The 21080-nt window shown below is 35.8% G+C and overlaps 2 protein-coding genes across 3 annotated transcripts; one reads left to right on the forward strand and one right to left on the reverse strand.

Annotated features, from left to right (window-relative positions):
• Positions 1-1601: 1601 nt before the first annotated feature.
• On the reverse strand, positions 1602-18835 carry LOC114718370 (probable glutathione peroxidase 2). 2 transcript variants are annotated; one of them, XM_028903672.1, is made up of 7 exons: positions 18658-18835; positions 17682-17758; positions 16757-16818; positions 16547-16665; positions 15830-15997; positions 15386-15465; positions 1602-1846 (listed from the first exon to the last, which is right to left on the reverse strand). In XM_028903672.1, exons 1-6 carry the CDS (start codon positions 18700-18702, stop codon positions 15433-15435), a joined length of 504 nt encoding a protein of 167 aa, XP_028759505.1. In that variant the 5' UTR covers positions 18703-18835; the 3' UTR covers positions 1602-1846; positions 15386-15432. The 2 variants fall into 2 exon arrangements, with proteins under 2 accessions (XP_028759505.1, XP_028759504.1); XM_028903671.1 differs by having other exon boundaries at positions 1602-1853.
• On the forward strand, positions 2916-3782 carry LOC114718372 (uncharacterized). Its single transcript, XM_028903673.1, has 2 exons — positions 2916-3125; positions 3204-3782. Exons 1-2 carry the CDS (start codon positions 2916-2918, stop codon positions 3780-3782), a joined length of 789 nt encoding a protein of 262 aa, XP_028759506.1.
• Positions 18836-21080: the final 2245 nt, after the last annotated feature.

The following is a 21080-nucleotide window of genomic DNA, read 5'->3' on the forward strand; positions in this document are numbered from 1 at the left end:
GATAAAATTTTATTCCTAACATGTTACGTATCAAGGGGCAAAAAACATGTTAATCCCAACTCAATACTTATTACACAATTAGGGTTTGTTATCCTAGATGAAATAGTCATTTTTAAATGTTATTTCACAATAAAGACTTGTTATTTTTAAATACATTATTATCATGATATAGAGCCAAAATAAATGAGTTTTTGCATTATATTATTAAGAAGTCATTGTTGCCTCAATTGTCATCTTACCTTTGTTGGCTCAAATGACTATTAGATGGTAGAATCAATCCCACCTCCTATACTTTCGTATAGTAATTTCTGCACTTTAGGGGGGAAAAAAAAAATCTCTCCTACCAATCGCCAGTATGCCGGTGGTTGGCCGCCAATGAGGGCTTTGGTGAGGGGTTCAAAACTCTTTTTAAGAAAAAAACAAAAAGCATTTTCATCATTTCTCTTGAATTTTAAAATTTTAATTTAGCTTTATTTTTTTCCTGTCATTTTGAAGTGTTAAATATCTGAATTGATATGAAAATTTTCCCAATTTACTAAAGTATAGACCACTCGTTAAATTCAGAATAAAAACTTATAAAATTATAAGGCTTAAAACTAATGATTTGAAACTATATGGCCAAAACTAAAATTGAATCAAAATATAAGAACTACTAGCAGTATTAACCAAATTCAAAGTATCAAATTCGATTTTGATAACTTAGTTTTAGTACTAGACACGTGTCCCTAAGCACTTTAGGGCATTTTCAACAACTATAGATATCAACATTTCAAGGATAAACTCAGTAATTATGCGTAAAAGCTGTGCACATTATGGATGTAGTGAGATGAGTCAACTGTAGAGACTAAAAACAGTTTTGAAAAAAAAAAAAATCTGTGTGAATAATTGTTTTATAAAATTACATTTGCAAATAAACATATTGAGTCTAAAGTTTTGACACAGAAAAAACTATCAGCAGAGAAGGAGGAGTTTTTCAATTTTTCCAAACAAAAAAAAAATGCAGAAAGATTTTACAAACAATTAAAAACACTTAAATAAAAATAACATACCAAACAATTTTTTTTTTTTTGGTTTTTAAAAACTAAAAAACTGTTTTCAAAACAAAAAAGGCCTAAAATTGGCAATTTATTTATATAATGGGCGTACATGGCTTCAATACTCGCTCAATTTTTACTCTAAACACATGCGAATGTCTGACCTACGTGATCACATCATAAGCCAAAATTGGGAGGGAAGAAAACAAACGATGAAAGTTCAATTTGACATTGGTCGTACACCTAACAGGTGTGCGTCTAGTGATGCCCAAATGAAGAAAATATTCCAGATTATAAAATGAATGACCCTAAGCATAAAAACCGAATTATGATACATGGGGCAGCTTATTAAGGGTTTTAATTATATGGATACAGATTTTAGATTGTGATTGTATTAATTTACGCCTCATTGACTGAGATTGCTTTTTTCCCCCTTTTGTTCACTTTCTAAACGAACTCCCACAATTTTGGACACTTTTACGAACTTGCTATTTTGATCCAGTGGATCCTCAATTATTTGTTGCCTGTGCACAAGGGCATATATGGCACACTAAGCAGTGCGTATTGTAATCTCAAATAAAAGAACGCATTCAAGTACAATTAATTTGCCGGAGACTGTATCTATAATATATGTGCATGTATATGCTGCATAATGATAATCTGACCAAAGCCATAAAGATAAGCAGGGGAATACAAACACATCCGGTACAACATTAATAAATATTGAAGCCGTTTATTCAGCGAGTATACATTCACAGATTACACGCTTAGGCAAGTCACTAATCCTCTGAAAGTACCAGGCCGATTTTATTCTGTGTCCTGCGCCAAAGAACACAACCAAAGAGTATTAGTTGATACAGACTTGTGTCTTTTTAATGATGCATAGATGCCAACCAGCTAGTCAGCCTGCAAAATTTTTGGCTGTAAAGTGAACTACTTAAGCATGAATAGTGCACTGTTTTATGCTATTAATATGATTTTTAGTTCATTCGTTTGTTAGATGACTCGACAATAATTCATCTTCAGCAATTTTCAACTCATGGACATCTTGCATTTCAAAGAGAAAAACCCTTTTTTGCATTTGACTACCTTCTTCGGACACTTGCGAACAAAACTGAGAACCACACAAGAAAACATTAGACTTGTTTTTTCACTCAGATTGTTCATTGGCAACCTGTACCTAAGAGCCATTATAAGCGTCTGAATTTCATCATGCCGACAAGACAGTTGAACATGTGCCCAAATTGGGGCAAAAAAAAACACACACACACACAAAAAACAAACAAACAAAAGACAATTGAGAAACCAAATATGCTGCAGTGACAAGTAACATTGTCGAAACAAACAGAAGAATCAAGCACTTCCATCTGATGAATATTTTGATTTCTATTACACTTGTGCACAATTAGTTGAATACCTTAGCTGTTCTATGTTCTTTTGGTGCTATAAAATACTTCCTCCAATCCTTTCTATAAAACATTAGGCCAAAAAAAAAAAAAAATCCTTTTTACAAAACCACGTTAACTACTTTCCTAAAATTAAAAAAATTAGTTAAAGTTAATTCAATGTTTAACAACTTTTCAAAATTACTTTTGATAGGTGTAGCTCATTGGGGAGACAAGATCAAAGAAGCCAATATAAAGAGGCAAGCATATTAGAATCTAAAAATTGAGGAAAAAAGACGGAATGGCAAGCTCCTCTTCGAGAGTGCTGGTGTTAATGGACTTTCCTTTGCTCTGAGGGCGGCAAGCCGCCCATGAATCTGATTTGTTACAAAGAACGAAGAAGAAGATGAGAAGTGTGGCAAAGAATGGTGAAGTGGAGGAGGGAAGTAAAGTGATGGTGTCGTTTGCCAACATGGTGTAAGGCGTTGATGTAGAGATGGGAAATGATGAGTGGGATAAGGAAGAAAACATGCGAGAAGGTCTAGGCATCACTGTGATTCACCATACTAAGGGATCACTGCTGATTCTGGAGATTAAGATCTCAGAAGAGGGGAAGAGGAAACAGTGGAAACTTGTCGAGAAGAGTTTGATAGTTAAGCTGCTTAGTTGGAAATTGAGCTTGCATTCAATGGAGCCAAAACTAGAGGTACTATGGGCTAAGCATGGGTTGATCTCTATGGTTGATCTTAAGAACGATTTTTTTATGGTCAAATTCACTAGCTAGGAAGACTATCATAGGGCAAGAAGGGAGGGACCTTGGTTGATCGCTGACCATTATTTGACTGTGAGGGAATGGAAAGTGAACTTCAATCCAATGACCGAAGTGTTGGAGGATGTTTTGGTTTGGGTCTATTTGTCGGATTTGCCACTCAAGTGTTATGAGGAAGAGGTGTTGCAGATTATTGGGGATCAGATTGGTAAGACGGTAAAGGTGGACACCACCACATCTTTCGAATCTAGAGGCAAGTTTGCAAGGTTAAGAGTTCAGGTGGATTTGATGACGCCTCTTCTGCCACATTTTATTATGGAAGGAAATGAGTTTAAGGTTGAATATGAAGGGCTGTATCTGTTATGCTTTCATTGTGGTAGGTATGGGCATATGGAAAGAGATTGTAAGGAAAAAAGTAGAGGACATGAAGAAAAAGAGTGGGAAGGCAAAGGGAAATATGGAGGAAATAAGAGGAGCGACTTCATGGGTCCTAGTCAGAAACAAAGGGGAGGTAGAAGGTTTGGGAGTGGAAATAAGGCTATAGAAGGTGAAATGGAGCTAGAAGACCAGCTGGCTCTTGTTTCAACGGGTTAGAAGTTGAAGAAGTGTTTGGGGGGTAACAAAGAACAAATTGTTCGTGCATTGGTTCCAGTTTATGAAAACAGGAAAAAGAATAAAGTGGTGGATGATTGGTCTTGGGAGGAAATTGCAGAGGAATGGAAGGGTCAAACTAGAAATATCGAGGAAAAAATGAGATAATTGAAGGCCCTAAGAGGAGGAATCCAGTGCTGATGGATGGAAGAGCGGGTAAGGTAGAGAACATGGTACACGATGTGGTGAACTATAGGGAATGCCTAAAGGAAATTGATGTGAATGTGCTGCATGGTACACGATGTGGTGAACTATAGGGAATGCCTAAAGGAAATTGATGTGAATGTGCTGCATGATAAGGAACTGACGACAACAAAGAAAGATAGAATTAGTGGTATGTTTGGAGGGAGGCACTGAGGGAATGGAGAGCGGATTGATGAGGATTGACTGAGCTAGTGTCTCCTTTTCAGGTTGTTATGATGTCAAAAATTATTTTATGTTAGAATTGCTGTGGGGTTGGTAGTAAGGAGGTGGAGAGGGATGTGAGGATGATGATTTGGTTGAGGAGACCGGAGATTGTGGTTCTCATGGAAGCTAGAGTTCTAGCAAATAGAGCAGATGTGTTTTTCAAGAAGCTTGGTTACAAGGATGTGGAGGTAATTGAGGTTGTTGGCTTTGCTGGAGGTGTATGGGTAGCCTGAAACCCAGGGGGGATTCAAATGGAGTGTTCAGAAAAAAGAAGCCAGTACAGCCATTTTAAAGTCAATTTTGATCAAGAGGAGCATTGGGTGATCACTTTTGCTTATGTGGCACCTCGTGAGGGGGAGAAGAGAGAATTTTGGGAGATGTGTAACTTTGTTGGCCTGAACAATCAACCTTGGATGATTATTGGAGATCTTAATGATATTAGAAGCAAAAGTGAAAAGAAAGGGACTCCTATCAATTTAGGCTGTTGTGGCCTTTTTGAAGAATCAATAATTGTGGATTGATGAATGTTGGTTCTTATGGCAATGCTTGTACTTGGAGGGGACCACTCATACCTAGCTATCAGAGAGTGTATGGAAGGTTAGATAGAGAACTCTGTAACGAACTTTGGTGATTGAAGTTCCCAAAAGCAATCATTCGTGTTTTAGCACGACAAAGAGAGTGAAGGTGATAACAAAGAGAACCTAAAAGATGAAGAAATGGGTCTTATTGTCAGAAGGTTTAAGACATTCTACAGAAACAAAGCCAAAAGGAGGTTTCAATCACAACTCCACATCTCAGAATGAGCCAAAGAAACCAATCATCTTCTTCAAATGCAAAAAGCCGAGGCACATCAAAGTAGAGTATCCTCAGCTGTCCAAGATAAAGTACAAAAAAAAGAAGAAAGAAAACTTCAGAAAGAAAAAAGCATTTGTCACGTCAATCTGGGGAGATAGTTCCTCAAAGGAAGAAGAAATCGCCAACATCTGTCTCGTGGCTCAAGAAGATGAAGATTCAGAGATAGATGAGGTAATCACTTCTAAACCCTCCTATAATGAATTACAATCTGAATACAATGCATTACATTTAGAATTAGTAAGAATTACAAAGGAGTTGGTAAGCTCCAAGAAAAACATAAAGCTTCTGGAGGAACAGCAAGCGAAGCAAAAAGATAACACAGTTCCACCTCCAATATGTACGAAATGTGAACAGAGCAGAAGAAAGGCTGAAGATCTCACAAGAACCTTGGAAAAATTCACTAAGGGCAGTGAAATGCTCAAAGTGATTCTGAGACCTCAACGATGTTCAATGGATAAAACCAGAATAGGATATGATCCTATTCAAGACGAAAGGAAAGGAGAAAAGTAGGGGTCGGTCGTATCTTATCTTCTTTAGAAATACTGTTCATTCTTCTAACCTTTTTGCATTATGTTCTTATTGCAACCGTAAAGGTCATGCAACCTATTCTTGTTATCACAAGAAGAAATGAATTTACAGGACTTTAAAATGGGTGCCCAAAGGTACTTATATGCCTAGGACAATCCATACTAATCAAAAAAGACCCAAGAAGATATAGGGACCTAAAACATGATTGTCTTGTTGCAGGTATGTCTCAAAGCATGCAGAACGAACAAGTAGTACATCGACAGTGGGTGCTCCAGACATATGACGGGTGACACCGAGAAATTCACATCACTCAAACCAAGAGAAGGAGGCAAAATAAGCTTTGGTGGCAATCAATCTGGAAGAATTGCTGGAATCCGAGAAATAAGAAGTGACAAAGGGATGAAGGTTGAAGATTTGTCACAATCTGCTCAGTGTCAGTCAGAGTACCGACAAAAACAACTAGGTGATCTTCGATTCAGAGGAATGCTTAGTAATAAGCAAAGATGACTTGCCACTGAAGAAGGAAGAATTGAATGTAAAGCTAAGATGACTTGCCACTGAAAAAGGAAGAATTGAATGTAAAGCTAAGATCATTTGCCACTGAAGAAGAAAGAATTGAATGTAAAGCTAAAAGCTCCAAGGGATGATAATTGTTATACTCTTCAAATTAATTCAAAACTTTCTGTAAACTATTTTATTAGCAAAAAGAAGGAAAGTTGGGTTTGGCATAGACGTCTTGCACATGTTAACATGAATCATCTTTCAAAATTAACAAAGAGGGAATTGGTTACTGGTTTACCGAAAATTCAGTACAAACATAATATTATTTGCGATACTCGTCAGAAGGGTAAACAAATAAAATCCTCCTTTAAATCAAAGAAGACAGTCTCAATCGAAAGGCCACTCCAAATGCTTCATATGGATTTGGTTAGTTCGTTAAGAGTCAAAAGTTTCGGTGGAAATCTGTATACTCTTGTGATAGTTGATGACTATTCGAGATTCACCTGGACTCTGTTTCTTTCCTCTAAAGATGAGATATTTAATGCATTCAATGTTTTTGCCAAAAAGGTCCAACATGATAAAAGTATCTGTATTGTGTCAATCAGATCTGATCATGGAGGAGAATTCGAGAACAGCGAATTCGCGGACTACTGTCACGAGCATGGGATTGATTACAACTTCTCAGCACTAAGAACTCCTCAACAAAATGAAGTTGTTGAACGAAAGAACAAAGTGCTCACGGAAATGACAAGAGCAGTGCTAAATGAGAAAGGGATTTCACAAGTGTTTTGGGCCGAAACAATAAGCATGGCTTGCTACATCTCCAATAGAGCTTACATTAGAACACTGTTAGGAAAAACTTCATATGAGCTATACAAAGAAAGAAAGCCTAACCTGGCTCATCTTGAAGATCTTCAGGAGTAAGTGTTATATCCACAACAATAACAGAGAATCTCAGTAAATTCGATCTTAAAGATGATGAAGGTTTATTTCTCCATTATTCTAATCGCAATAAAGCTTATAGATTTTTCAACAAAAGCACTTTCACAATTGAAGAGTTAATACATGTTGTGTTTGCTGAAACTGAGCTGATTTCAAAACCTCTAGATGATGATGCTAAGATCGTTCAAGATTTTCAAAAATTGAATTTAAACAAATCTTCAAATAAAGTACCTTCAGAAGAATTTTTAGAAAACAAAAATGATTCAAATGTACCGCTTTCACAAGAAAATTTAGAATAGCCTCAGGCTTGGAGGCATAATAGAAACCATCCTCTGGAACAAGTCACTAGTGAAGTCAATAAAGGAACCCGGAGACAAGTGTTCACTGAAGTGCGCTTCTCTGCATTCATCTCACATATTGAACCAACCAATGTTGACGAAACTCTATCCGATGAATTTTAGATAGTTGCAATGCAGGAAGAACTGAACCAATTTGGGAGGAATCAAGTTTGGGAATTGGTACCCAGACCTAATGATAATCCGGTCATAGGCACCAAATAGGTATTTAAAAATAAGCTCGATGAATCTGCGCCAATCGTCAGGAACAAAGCTAGATTAGTAGCTAAAGGGCATAATCAGGAAAAAGGTATTGATTATGAGGAAACATATGCTCCAGTAGCTAGATTAGAAGCTATACAAGTACTCTTAGTCTTTGCTTGCATAAAAGATTTCAAATTATATCAAGAGGATGTTAAAAATGCATTTTTGAACAGTTATATTTTAGAAAAAGTTTTTATTGAACAACCTCCTAGTTTCGAAGACTCAAACTTCCCTGATCATGTTTAAAAACTAAAATAGGCTTTATATGGTTTAAAACAAGCTCCTAGAGCTTGGTACGAACGCTTTAACAATTTCCTGATAGAAAAAGATTTTGAAAGAGACAAAGTAGACGCTATACTTTTCGTTAAAAGAAGTAGAAAGGAACTTTTAATTGTTCAAATTTACGTGGATGATATTATATTCAGAGCTATTAATGAGAATCTCTGTCAAGAGTTTGCCAAGTTAATGCAGGATGAGTTCGAAATGTTGATGATAGGAGAACTGAACTTCTTTCTGGAATTGCAAATCAAGCAAAAGAAAAATGATATAGTCATATCCCAGACAAAGTATCTCAAGGAATTACTAAAGAAATATGGATTAGAAAATACAAAAAAAGTAAAAACTCCTATGAGCTCAACCATTTCACTGGACACAAACTAGAAGGGCAAGGACGTGAATCTAACCAAGTATAGAGGAAAGATTGAGCCATTATTCTATCTTACAACAAGCAAATTAGATATTCAATTTAGTGTGAGAATGTGTGCAGGATATCAATCAACCCTAAGAAATCACACAAAGAAGCCGTCAAGAGAATCTTCAGATAACTTGTCAGAACACAAAATCTGGAAATCTGGTATCCGAAAAAGGAAACAGAATATCTAATGAGATACTCAGATGCAGATCATGGAGGTTACAAGACAGACAAAAAAAGTACCAGTAGTTAATGTCAATTCCTCATAGGATGTCTTGTCTCGTGGTCAAGCAAAAAGCAGAATACTGTGACAATATCTTCTACTAAATCAAAATACGTTGCCACAGCCAGCTGTTGTGCTCAGATTCTATGGCTAGAACAACTACTAAGATTTGGGAATCAACTTGAAAGAGATTCCAATTCTGTGTGACAACACGAGTGCAATAAGCCTGTCCAAGAATCTAGTTCATCATGCCTGAACTAAACATATTGACGTTCGATATCATTTCATTCGGGATCATGTTCAAATGAAAGATGTAAAAGTAGAATTCATCTCCACCAAATATCAAATAGCAAACATTTTCACGAAGCCTCTCGATCAACAGAAGTTCAACTACTTCAGAAGAGAATTGGAAATGGTAAATCCCAATGAGCTGTAAGAAATCTCATATTATCTCTCTAATTTGAGTCTTTAGATTTAATGTTTTGATGATTAAAAGATTAACTTAAGCATCGGAGTATATAGAAATTTATTTTGTAGGAAGCTCTATTTCATCGAAGAAAAACAGAGATAAACAGAGTATGGAATGATCGATGAAGACATCGATAATCATCCTGTAAAGAAGGGTTAATTTATCGATCAACTAATCGATAAACGAGGAATATGAAGCAAAAGAAAAAGATGGAAGAAATGTTATTGATAAGCTGATCAATCACTCAATTATCGATCAACAGCAGCGTAGGATCATAATCAAGTCTAGCAAATGGGTAAGAATTATCGAAAAACTGATCAATAAATTGTTAATCGATCAAATGATCGATAAAACAAGCCAGGAACGCATTCTAACTCCTGTCAGTTATCGCAACTCTAACTCGATAAACTGTTCCCCTGTTCCTACACAACGGTCCAAAACTCACTATTCTATTAAATTACTGTTCCTTTCCACTCGAAATCACTCCTGAAGCATCCTCATTCTCCACCGCACCCTTCAAGCACTCTTTTCACCAATCAAATCCTCAGAATCCCTCGGTACAACAAGAATAGTGAGAGTTAAGCAACCGAATGTCGGCCAAGAGAAAAGCACCGAAAAACAAACCCAGTCTCAAGACACTACAAAGAAAAGATACAGACTGAAAGTGAGAGAAGAACCATCAAAGAAGGGAAGAGTATTGAAGATTCATGAAAGTCAAACCAAAGAGCAACCCACTCCTATGAGAAAATCTCCACGGTCAAAGTCAAAATCCAAGCTACTAATGGTTATCGAAGAGTCTGAAACAAAATCTGATGAGGAAGCTTCAATTCAGAAAGCTGTGGAAGTTGCATTACGAGTTCCTATCCCCAAGCAACCAAGACAGAGGAACCAGAAAGCAAGTGAGAGTGCGTCACACCAAGCCCCTAGCCAAGGTATCCTTTCTGAACCATCTGAATTTCTTACTGGAAATCTAGAAAAGGACATAAACCAAGGGAGATTCAAAGCTAATTTTGCAACTCAGAAGTTTTGTCTTGTGGTCGTGGCAGATTTGGATAGTTTGAAAAAGAATGAGAAAATCATATTAGATTTGAGTAACTCTCTGGAACACTATTCCAACTAGCTGTGTATTGGCGGTGAATATTGTCCTGAAGTGGTTAAGAGATTTTACTGCAATATGGAATTTGTGGAAGAATATGATGACGAAGATAATTTGGTGAATAATTATCTCAACACGACTCAGAAGCAGAACCATTACCCTCACTTCTGCCAAGATAAATGAGCTACTGGGAAATCCTGAATGTGTCAGAGGAGGGGACATGAATGACATAAAAGCATATAAGATTTTGATACAGAGTGATAATTACCCAAGAGAACTGAACTTCCCACTGAAACAAGTGTGATTATTATAGAATAATCCACTACATTTATTCGAGGAGCATGATGAATAAATCTGGCAGTTTCTCCCACCTAAATTAAGATGACTACCTACTGTTAGCCAGGATAATCAGTGGGGAGAAGATCAATATTGGAGCCTTGATTTATAATGAGATGAAGGATTTTATCCTCAACAAATCCAAATCCACTCCCATCCCCTATCCTCAGCTGGTAACATACTTCCTTCAAGCACACAATATTGCACCATTTGAGCCTGAGGAAGTTAAAGTAAAAGTTCCTGCATTTGGAGTTAACCAGCTCAACAAGATGAAGGTTCCTGTGCCCTTTCGATCTTCCTAGAAATTGGCAAGAAAGGAGAAAGCAAAACAGCCAATGACAAGTGCTTCAAAGGGGCAAGATGAAGTTGAATCTTCTGCAAAGCCCTCTCAAACCTCAGGTCCCTCATTTTATGGCAGTCTATTCGAAATATTTTCCAAACTAAACTACAAGAGTTTGAGAAAAGATTATATGCCACAACCAAAGACTATGGGGAAATATCTGACAAGAAATTTGATGGTCTTTCCAAAATTTTGGAGCTTCATTACCGAGTCATGATAGTTTTGGAAAAAGAAATCTCACAGAGGTTTGATCATGGTGAGAGAGAAATCAGAGATCTAAAAGGGATGATGGCCTCTCTGTAACAATTTTTCTGCACCAAGCACTTCCTTCAGTTTTGAAGACCTGCTTTCACACCCTTCATCTCCTTCTCCTTCTCAACCTCAACCAGAACCACCTACTTCATCTATACCCACTTCTCCCATTTCTACTTCACCATCTATACCTTCCACCTCTCCCACTCTTCCTCCTACCTTAGCCCTTATCACAGTCCCTCAGTCTACTCCCTCTATGCTACTTCCATCCATTCCTCAAACTGTCTCTCCATTTACTCAGCTTCCTCCTCTTCCCATCTCAATCACCTTGCCTTCCCCACCTTTTGATGCTAACAAAAAAAGAGAGAATGAATCTGTTTAGTTGTTTGTCTAGTTGTTTAACTTTGTTGATTTTTGTTATTTTTGTTTTTCATATATTTTTGTTATGTAATCTGAATTCTAGGTTATCATTTGAATTTTGACATGCCATTTTTTGATATTTACTGATGAATACTGTTATCTGTCGTATGATTCTGTTAAATTCCTGATGTAGTTTAAATTTTATCTAATAAAATCTAATTTATCTTACACTTGTGTTTTGTCATTATCAAAAAAGAAGAGAATGTTAGATTTAAGGTTTTGATGATAACAAATTGGGTAATCTATGTTTTGGTAAGTTGATCGATCACTCGATCGATCAAGGGTTTATCGATCACTAGTCAGATAAATTTCCTGTGTAAACGAGTAACTTAGCAGAAATGTTAATCGATAACTTGATAGATAAATTAGTTTATATGTATTGATCAATCAATTGATCGATCATTGTTAACACTGTTTTGTATAGAAGTCTACATAAAATTATCGATCAATTTATTGATAATCTAATGATCGAACAACTATCAGATAATGGACACAATTTTGGTAAGTATTTATCAATCACTGGATCGATAAATAAGTCATCACTAAGAAGACAGATAAATGGTAAAGCTCTTTCGCTTTAGTTATAGTCTGTTTCTGTCATCATTTATCGATTACTTTATCGATTAATAATATGATCGAACATTGCTTAATAACCCACTCAATACGTCTGTGTTCAAGGTTGTTATCTGGTTGATTTATCGATCACTTGATCGATCAGTGATTTATCAGTCAAATGATCAATCATCGCTATCTCGCTCTACCTTCCAAGTTATGGTTTTTCTATCACCAGATCAATAATCTATTTATCAATGAAATGATCAATCACCCATATATCTGACTGTTTTGTTTACACATAACGTGATCAATCAAACTTTTTCCTGGCATTTCAGAACTAAGTCTCTCTGTTATATTTTATCTGTCACTTACTCGATCAAACATTAATCGATCATCATTGGTTTTGTGCCCTTTGAAAAATTTTGTTAAATTTCTTTTATCAATCAAATCTTCCATCATTCATTTACCGATAAAGTACTCAATCATTGTTCCTTGAAAATATATTTCTATCTCACTTGGCTTTATTGATAGCTCGATCGATCAAGCAGTTTTCGATCACTTGATCGATTATTGACTCTTTCCAGTTAAACATCAACAAATTACCGTGATTCTCAAAATATATTGATTATTTCCCTTCGAGCTTTTCTCAACCTTTTTCTTTATCTTAATTCTCTATTTTAAGGGATTCAAAATCAAAAGTGACCTTGAGCCTTTCCTCTACATGTTTTTTTGAAGTCACTATTTTCTTTTATCAATTACCTGATCGATAAGTTATCAATCCATAACTTGATCGATAAATAAATTTGCCTGTTTCAAATTCTTTCTATTTGATTAATCGATAATTTGATCGATCAACCAGTCATCGATCATTACTTCGATCAAGGATGTCCAGTTCTTGTTCAACACATTTAGTAACTGATTGATTCCACTTTCAAACTATAAATGTTCATTTTTATCATTTGATCAGTTGTGCTCCTAAGCTTTACTCTGCAATAAAAACTTATAAGATTGAAGTATTATTACAGATTATGAAGAACTCAACGGTTATCCAACGGTTGTTTAGTAGCATGTAACCTACCATGTCAGAAGCATTAATGGCGAAAACCGTTGCAACTGGAAAAACACACAACTGAACTCTCAACGGCTAGAAGCTCTTCCGTCTAACGGTTATTAAACTTCCTTAACTATAAAAGGCGCGAAGAAGCATTGAATGCATAGATTGAATACACGAGCTATGTTCTGCAAATAACTTACTGTTGCATTTAATACTTTGTTCTTGTTTGTACTGAGTTTCAATGTTTCTCATCTATTTACTCTGTGAGAGAGCTCTACATATTATCCTTAATTACTTTCTAAGTGAAACTCAAGAGTGTGGACTCTTGAGTGAGTCTGTAACCTTATGGGTAGTAAGGAGGAGTGATTGAGCAAATCAATTGTTGTACTACGGTGCCAAGAGCCTAATTAATCTTGGAACTTAGTGAAATACTCAGAGGTGTTCTGAGGACTGGACGTAGGTCAAGTGGTTAAAACTTAAACACTATAAATTCTATATCTACTCTCTACGGTGAAATCACTCTAACTTACGCTCTTTGTTTCTGTCTAGCTTACTGTTTTTTAATTCGCAAGATTTTTATAACTCACCCAATTTACCCCCCTTGGATGAAACTGCCACTAACACCACAGTATACTTCCTCTTTGTGGAAGGACATAGAAGGTATCTGGGAACGTATGAATAAAGGTGTATGGTGGAGGGTTGAATCAGGTGAGAAGGTAAATTTCTGGAAAGACCAGTGGGTTGTGAAAGGATTTACCCTATGGGAGGAGCAAAAACGTGAGGCAAGGAAGTGGAGAAGAATTGGGTGGTAGTAAACCTTGTGAATGAAGATGGGACCTGGAAGTGGGAGATTTTGAGATCAGTATTAGCTGACTCAACTTGTTTGCATTTGCAAGCAATTAAGCCTCCTTGGAGGGGTGACCAAGAAGATAAATTATAGTGGGGTGGTGGTAGTAGTGGTCAGCACTTTGTGCGGGCTGGATACTAAAGGTTACGGGGGGATCGTTTAGGAGATAAAGCAGCAATTTGGGGTCTGGTTTGGAAATGGCTAGGACCCGAAAGAATACGGTGTTTTCTCTGGCTTGTGGCAAGAGACAAGCTGCTCACTAATAGTTTAAGGAGCAGGAGATGGGGTGGGCCAGGAGCATGTAGCGCTTGTGTGGAATAGGAGACGGTATTACATGTGATAAGAGATTGTGCCATTGCAAGAAAAGGACTGACTTTTTCCTTATAGCGACCCCAAGCATGCTATTTTACAAATGACCTAGTAGATTAGTTGAAAGAAAATTTGAAGAAAGGGGACATAGTTAGAGGTGTACCTTGGAATCTCGTCTTTGGTGTCACTTGTTGGTGTTTACGGATGCAAAGGAACCTTCGAGTTTTTGGAGATCAAAATGGAGACTTGCAGGTAGAACGTGTTTAGTGTTTTGCTATTGAGATCTTCCAGGCAAAAAAAGAGCCAAAGATTAGTTGTACCAAAGAGGGGAAATCTGTGGTGTAAGTTGCAGGCTCTAAAGAGAGTTGGGTAAAGATCAACTCAGATGGAGCTAGTAGAGGAAACCCAGGTCGGGCGAGCTGCGGAGGGGTTCTACGTGACTCAAAAGGAGATTGGATTGTGGGGTTTGCAATGAATGTTGGATGGTGCTCGGCGTTAGAAGCATAGTGTTGGGGGGCTATGTCTAGTTTAAGGACGGCTAAAGAGCTGGGTTTCAAAAAGATCCACTTCGAAATGGATTCAGGCTTTAAAGGGGAAAGAAGTTGAAGGGACGAAGGTGGCCAAACACATCAGGATGGTTATGGAAGTTGTAGAGGGCTGTGCGCACTTCCGAATTTCAAAGGTGGGTAGAAGTGGGAATGCTTGTGCTGATGGAATGGCAAAGATTGGTCTGGATCTAAGATTTGAGGGAAGACAACTTTTCTTCATAGTTCATCCGAAAGTAGCTAATAGAATAAGAGAGGAGAAAGGTCTGATGTGGCAGGACATGGGCTAAGTCTTATGGGTGTCTCTGTTAGGCTTTTTTTCTATTTGACTTGTTTGTTTTAGTTGATTTGGGCCTTGAGCCCCCATTCTCCCAAAAAAAAAAAAAAAAAAAAGAGACAAGCGTATTTTGGACATCAATTATAAATTTTCCATGAATTTGTAAAAGTTTTTATATTAAAAGCCCATAGGTATGGCTTTGTAAATAGAAGAGTAAGGAGTAGCAGCATACCTTTAGTGATTGGACTAACAATAATAAGAATAAAGAACAACAAGAACAAGACGACTACAATACTAACCTCTTGGCTGTTATACATAGGATATGGTATAAAATCAAATCTCAAGCTCACGATGACTGAATAAGTTTCTCAATGTCTTTCTGCAAAAAGTGGCATTCATATATAGCATATTAGCTAGCAGGGAGCATATAGGGACAACCTTAATATCTTAAATAGAATAAAACCGTTAAAATTGTGGGAAAGTGGGCCTGCTGTCAAAAGCCCACTGATTAGTTTAAACCTAATCCGCTATAATCTCCTAGAATTAAATAGCTGTATCTCTTTTAACAGTCAGATTATGACAAAATCAGGCTATTATTATTTCCTTATCTTTAGGAGGATTTTAGGGGATGTGATCAGATTCACATTAATTAGGTTTATTCTCTTTACTCTATATGTTATGTAAACCCTATTCAGGGAAATACACAGCGTACTATTCAGAAAAGTTACAAAAATTTCTCTTACCTCAATTTTCAGAGGTGAGGTGGTAGGAGCATATCTCTCCACAACCTTTCCTCCTTTATCTACCAAGAACTTTGTGAAGTTCCATTTGATCCCATCTCCAAATAGTCCCCCTTTCTGTTCTTTCAAAAACTGGTAAAGTGGCGCTGCATTCTTCCCATTCACTTCAACCTTAGGCAATTAAACTTAGGGTAGAATTATTCTCTCTTCCCTTACAAAATGCCTAAATACATATTCAACATTTACGAATATCATATAGATCACATATATACAATGGCAATTAACTGTAATTCATCATTTTCCATAAAGGAGGTTATTGCAACAGATCCTTTTACGCTAGAGAGCTAAGTTTAATTTTTGAAAATATGGAGGAAGTTCATACAATTTGAACATTTCTGGGGGAAAGAGAAAGTACTTGATCCTTTAATTCATAGTAAATTTTAGGTTGTCTCCATATTCATTCTCAATGGCCTGGATATGAAACAATATCATTCAAGAACAATGAATATTTTGTTAAATATAAGTTCAAAGTAGTGTACCCACAAAACATGAAATTACCCCGGAAAAGGGGAGGGGGTTCTGAAGTATCCAAATATAACTAGATATGTTATGCTGTGTCTAACACGAGCATTCCTATTACTCGAAACAGACAAAATTTTTTGAAGTCCATCTGCATGTTAGAATAATTTTCCTCAGTTACAAGTATATCGCATCATTTACCTTATCAAAAATAGGAAATTCAGCTTTGAATCTTGTGCAAACAACTTCCTGAATTTCTTCATTGGTTCCAGGTTCTTGTCCAAGAAACTGATTGCATGGAAATGCCAAGATTTCAAACCCTGCAGAACTCACAAGTTCTAGTGTTACAAACTTTTAAAACCTCATTGAAAAGACAATACACGAGGTTTTTTCTTTCACAAAATGACAGACCTTGGTTCTTGTATTTCTCGTACAATACATTCAATTCTTTGTAATTTGTTTGTGTCAGTCCACTGCAACAATAGCCAGATATATTATCAAGTAAATATTGCCAAAATTAAAACTTCTCAAAGAATCATGATAACAATAATACAATAAAATAAGTCTTCCCTTGTAGCAGAAGCAATCATTTCTGTTAACAATGACACTGCATATAGGTGTTTCTCTCTCCATTTTTTTCTAATTTATAAGAAATTAATTCCCTGTTTGGCGTCGTGCCCTATGGCTTTTCCAACATCATTAGGCCAACATTCACTTTAAATCCACCTGGCAAGGTCCTATCTTAAAGGTTTAGATGAAGCTCCACGTTTCTAATTTGGAATTATTCCATGAAAAGGTTCACTGAAAATAGATAGAGCAATTTGGTAAAATCCTCAAAATCCTGAAAATGTTACATAAAAGATCTTTCTTGTTTAATAGTTTCCAATAAACCAAGAAGGCTTCTACTCAATAGCAGAATACCATTCTACTTCATCTGGCATCAAACATAATAAGAAACAAAAAGGTACATATATGCTTATAAGACACTGACTCTATTGACAATATAAAAGTTCTGTAAATAACAATCAATTAAAAGAAACAACAAAGAATCTTCAACATAAATTTCATGTGTTGATTTTACAAATCCTAACAACGGGTAAACTTGATGACCGAGAAAGTGGGCCATAAATCTCACAACTGTATGATTGAGAGACTAATGGCCTTCTACTTCATATACAAGGGGGTAAAACCAGTGATGCAACCCAGACAGAGTCCATAAATAAGGTTGAAAAGTGGACACATACTGAAGGACTTTTTCCCTTTTTTATTCTTCAAAAGGAAGATCAGATTAACATAGTTTACACAATGAACAAGCAATCAATATAAATCAAATTACCACTGTGAAGCAACATTCACGATTAGCAGAACCTTTCCACTGTATTGACTCAGGTTCACATCATTTCCACGGATGTCCTACAATTATGGATCATAGAACATTATGCAGAAAGAAAAACGTCAGCACAAATACTAAGCAAACCTGCATTTGCGGAATTCAGAGAGCACTAAATTAACTTTATCATGCTATTCTAACTTGCAAAATCAGTACAAAATCATGCGGTGCTATTTCCTTTTACATATGAATAAACATTTCTAAAACACCGAATCACGCCGTGCTAACTTGCAAGAAAATTCGTTTGTCATTTTAACAAGAAAGAACTGCAGATCTGCAACTAAGCTTTGTCATATTTAAAAAAAAAAAACTTGTTGAGCAAACTAGAATTGTTTAACGACTAGGGTTAAGCAAGTAGGTTCTATTATCAGGTCATACAACTTTAAAGCCAAGGTGGGATTTATTATATATGGTTTGTATCAATACTCATCACTCAACCTCTAATTACGAGGCTAGATTAAGATGGTATAGGCCATAATATATTAATCTTGCAAGAAACATAAACAAACCAGTTCTAAACGAGCAAGCTCTGGATCCAAATCATGCTATAAAAAGAAAACAAGAAATAAGAAAAGGAAATGAAAGTGAAATCCGCAGTGCTAGACTCAGCAGAACCTGGAGATACGGGGTGAGGACAACAATTAACAGGCAAGAAAATAAAAACAAAAAAAGAAAGGCACAAGAAGCCCCAAAAGATGCTTCGATATTAACTACGAAATAAAAGATCCATTGGCGTATTATCTAATTAAGTTGTAGGTTCCTACGGCACGGCATATCAATTCTATGAGCTAGTCCTACTTCTACCCATGAATGTTTCTCAGTCAAATCAGCTCTTCAATTAAGAACAAAGAAAAATTGAAGAAAACCCACAGTAAATTTTGAAGCAAGGAAGAAGGAGAAAGGAAGAGAAAAGACTGATAACCTTGACAGCGAAGTCGTAAACGGATTTGGAACTCTGTTCAGCCATGAGAGAAGAAGCAAAAGAGACGGGAACAGATTAGAATCGGAATGGAAGAGAAGAGACGCAATAGAGATAAGTCAGAGCTCGAGGCACTTATTTATGGCCGGGTATTAATTGAACGTTGAAATTGAAACGGGAACAATCAAGCGGAGTGCCTCGGGGGATCAACATTACAAAAAAGTATTTATAAACACTTCCACACAATACTGTGACAAAAACTCTTCTAGTTTATTTATCTCGTATTCTATAAATTATATTTAAAAAATTATTTATAAATCATTCCAAAACAAGTCCTTCCTCCTCATTGTCTCTTTTTTTTTCTTTTTTGTTTTTTTGGGTTCCCAAACCGACAACCATGTAAAATTGCTATTGGTTATTACAATGGCTTATTTAATCAATACAGCGTGATCCTAATGTTGGCAAAAACAATTTTAAAAAATTGGTAACAAAATAATTCTTAAATTTCAAAATCTCCAAATGGTCACTTAATAAACAAAATTTCAGTCCAGTTATAAGTGACCAAATTAGGATTTACAAATTTGCCAAGATAACTATACTATCCTTTATTTTAAATTTAAAAAAAAAAACAAGCACCTTCACCAGCTGGCCAATCACCGGAGCTTTAGTTCCAGTGATAGCTGCCGAAGTTCATGTGGGTTGCCATCACCAGAGCTCTGTCAGCTGACCGGCAACCGGTGGCCAGTAACTATTTTTTTGGGGATTTTTACAATTTCAGTAACGCAGCTTGCAAGTTTTTTAATGTTGTGAACAAGTTCGATAAAATAGCTAACAACAGATTTTTAAAAAAATTCAAAACGTAACATTGTTATAACTTCAGTAACGTGGTTAACAACTTCTATAAGACTGTTAACAAGTTCGATATAACAGTTAACAATAGGTTTCCTGAGAAATTCAAAAAGTGATATTTTTACAATTTTAGCAACCCGATTAACAAGTTATGTAACGATATTAACAACTCTCATAATGACATTAACAACTCTAATAACAAGTCATATAATGATATTAACAACTCTGATAATCATAGTAACTGGCTGATAAATAAAAATATTTTGATGTATATGAGCTAATATTAAAAACGTCAGCCTTCATAGGAAAATTTTGTTTATGCATTATGAAAGTTGTTAATATAGTTATATAACTTGTTAACTATGTTACTAAAGTTGTAAGAATGCCACCTTTTGAATTTCTTGGAAAACCTATTGTTAACTGTTATATCGAACTTATTAATGGCATTACTAAAGTTGTAAAAATACCACTTTTTGAATTTCCTAAAAAAACCTATTATTAACTACTATACTGAACTTGTTAATGGCATTAAAAAACTTGTTAATGGCATTAAAAAACTTGTTAATCACGTTGCTAAAATTGTAAAGATATCATTTTTTTTAATTTTCTAGAAAACCTATTGTTAAATGTTATACCGAACTTATTAATAGCATTAAAAAACTTGTTAACCACGTTACTGAAGTATGCACAAGCCACTTTTTGAATTTCTTGAAAAAACTTAGTGTTAAATGGTATACCAAACTTGTTAATAGCATTAAAGAACTTGTTAACTGCGTTACTAAAGTTGTAAAAATTCCCAAAAAAATAGTTGCCGGCTGCCAGAGCTTCAATGACCGATCGTCAGCTGATTGCCACAGCTTTGGTAATGGTGGCCCACCTGAACTCCACAAGCCATCGCCAACCCTAAGGCTCTGGCAACCAGTCGATTGGTAAATGTGTTGGGTATTTTTTTAAAAAAAATAAAGGGCAGTGTGGTCATTTCAATAAATTTACAAATCCTAATTTGGTCAGCTATACCCAAACTGGGATTTTGCTTATCTAAGTGACCATTTGGGATTTTGAAATTCAAGAATCATTTTTTGGTCATTTTGCCAAAAAAATATAGTGTGGTTCTAATGTCTCGGTGTAAGTAAAACAAAACCGTAACCAATCACGAACTGAAATGAATGCATTTTTTGTTTTTTGGTGTTCGGTTTCGATTTGATTTTCATTTTTCTTAAACTTTTGTGTTCAATTTTTAGTTTGGTTAATTAAAAAAAATCGATTTCAAACCAAAAAATAAAAATTTATAAGTATATACAATTTTTGTTTTGTCAACATATATAATATTATATATTTATACATTTATATGTCCTCATATAACATGAAACTAAGTAATATGATATTACTAATATCTTAGGCCCAAGCATATATATAAACCCAGCCTAATATATCTTAAATCCTAAAAGTTAAAGTAAGATGAGTAGCTTATCATCTCTCATATGGTAGTTGCATCACTGCCTCATCAATCATTGCCCCACAGTTGCATAAAGGCTCATATATTCTTTTTACTGATTGATCTCAACTCACGGCTGCTC

This window comes from Neltuma alba, unplaced genomic scaffold, assembly GCF_004799145.2.
Source record: "Neltuma alba isolate B1F8T4 unplaced genomic scaffold, ASM479914v2 tig00011842_pilon, whole genome shotgun sequence".
NCBI lineage: Eukaryota > Viridiplantae > Streptophyta > Magnoliopsida > Fabales > Fabaceae > Neltuma > Neltuma alba.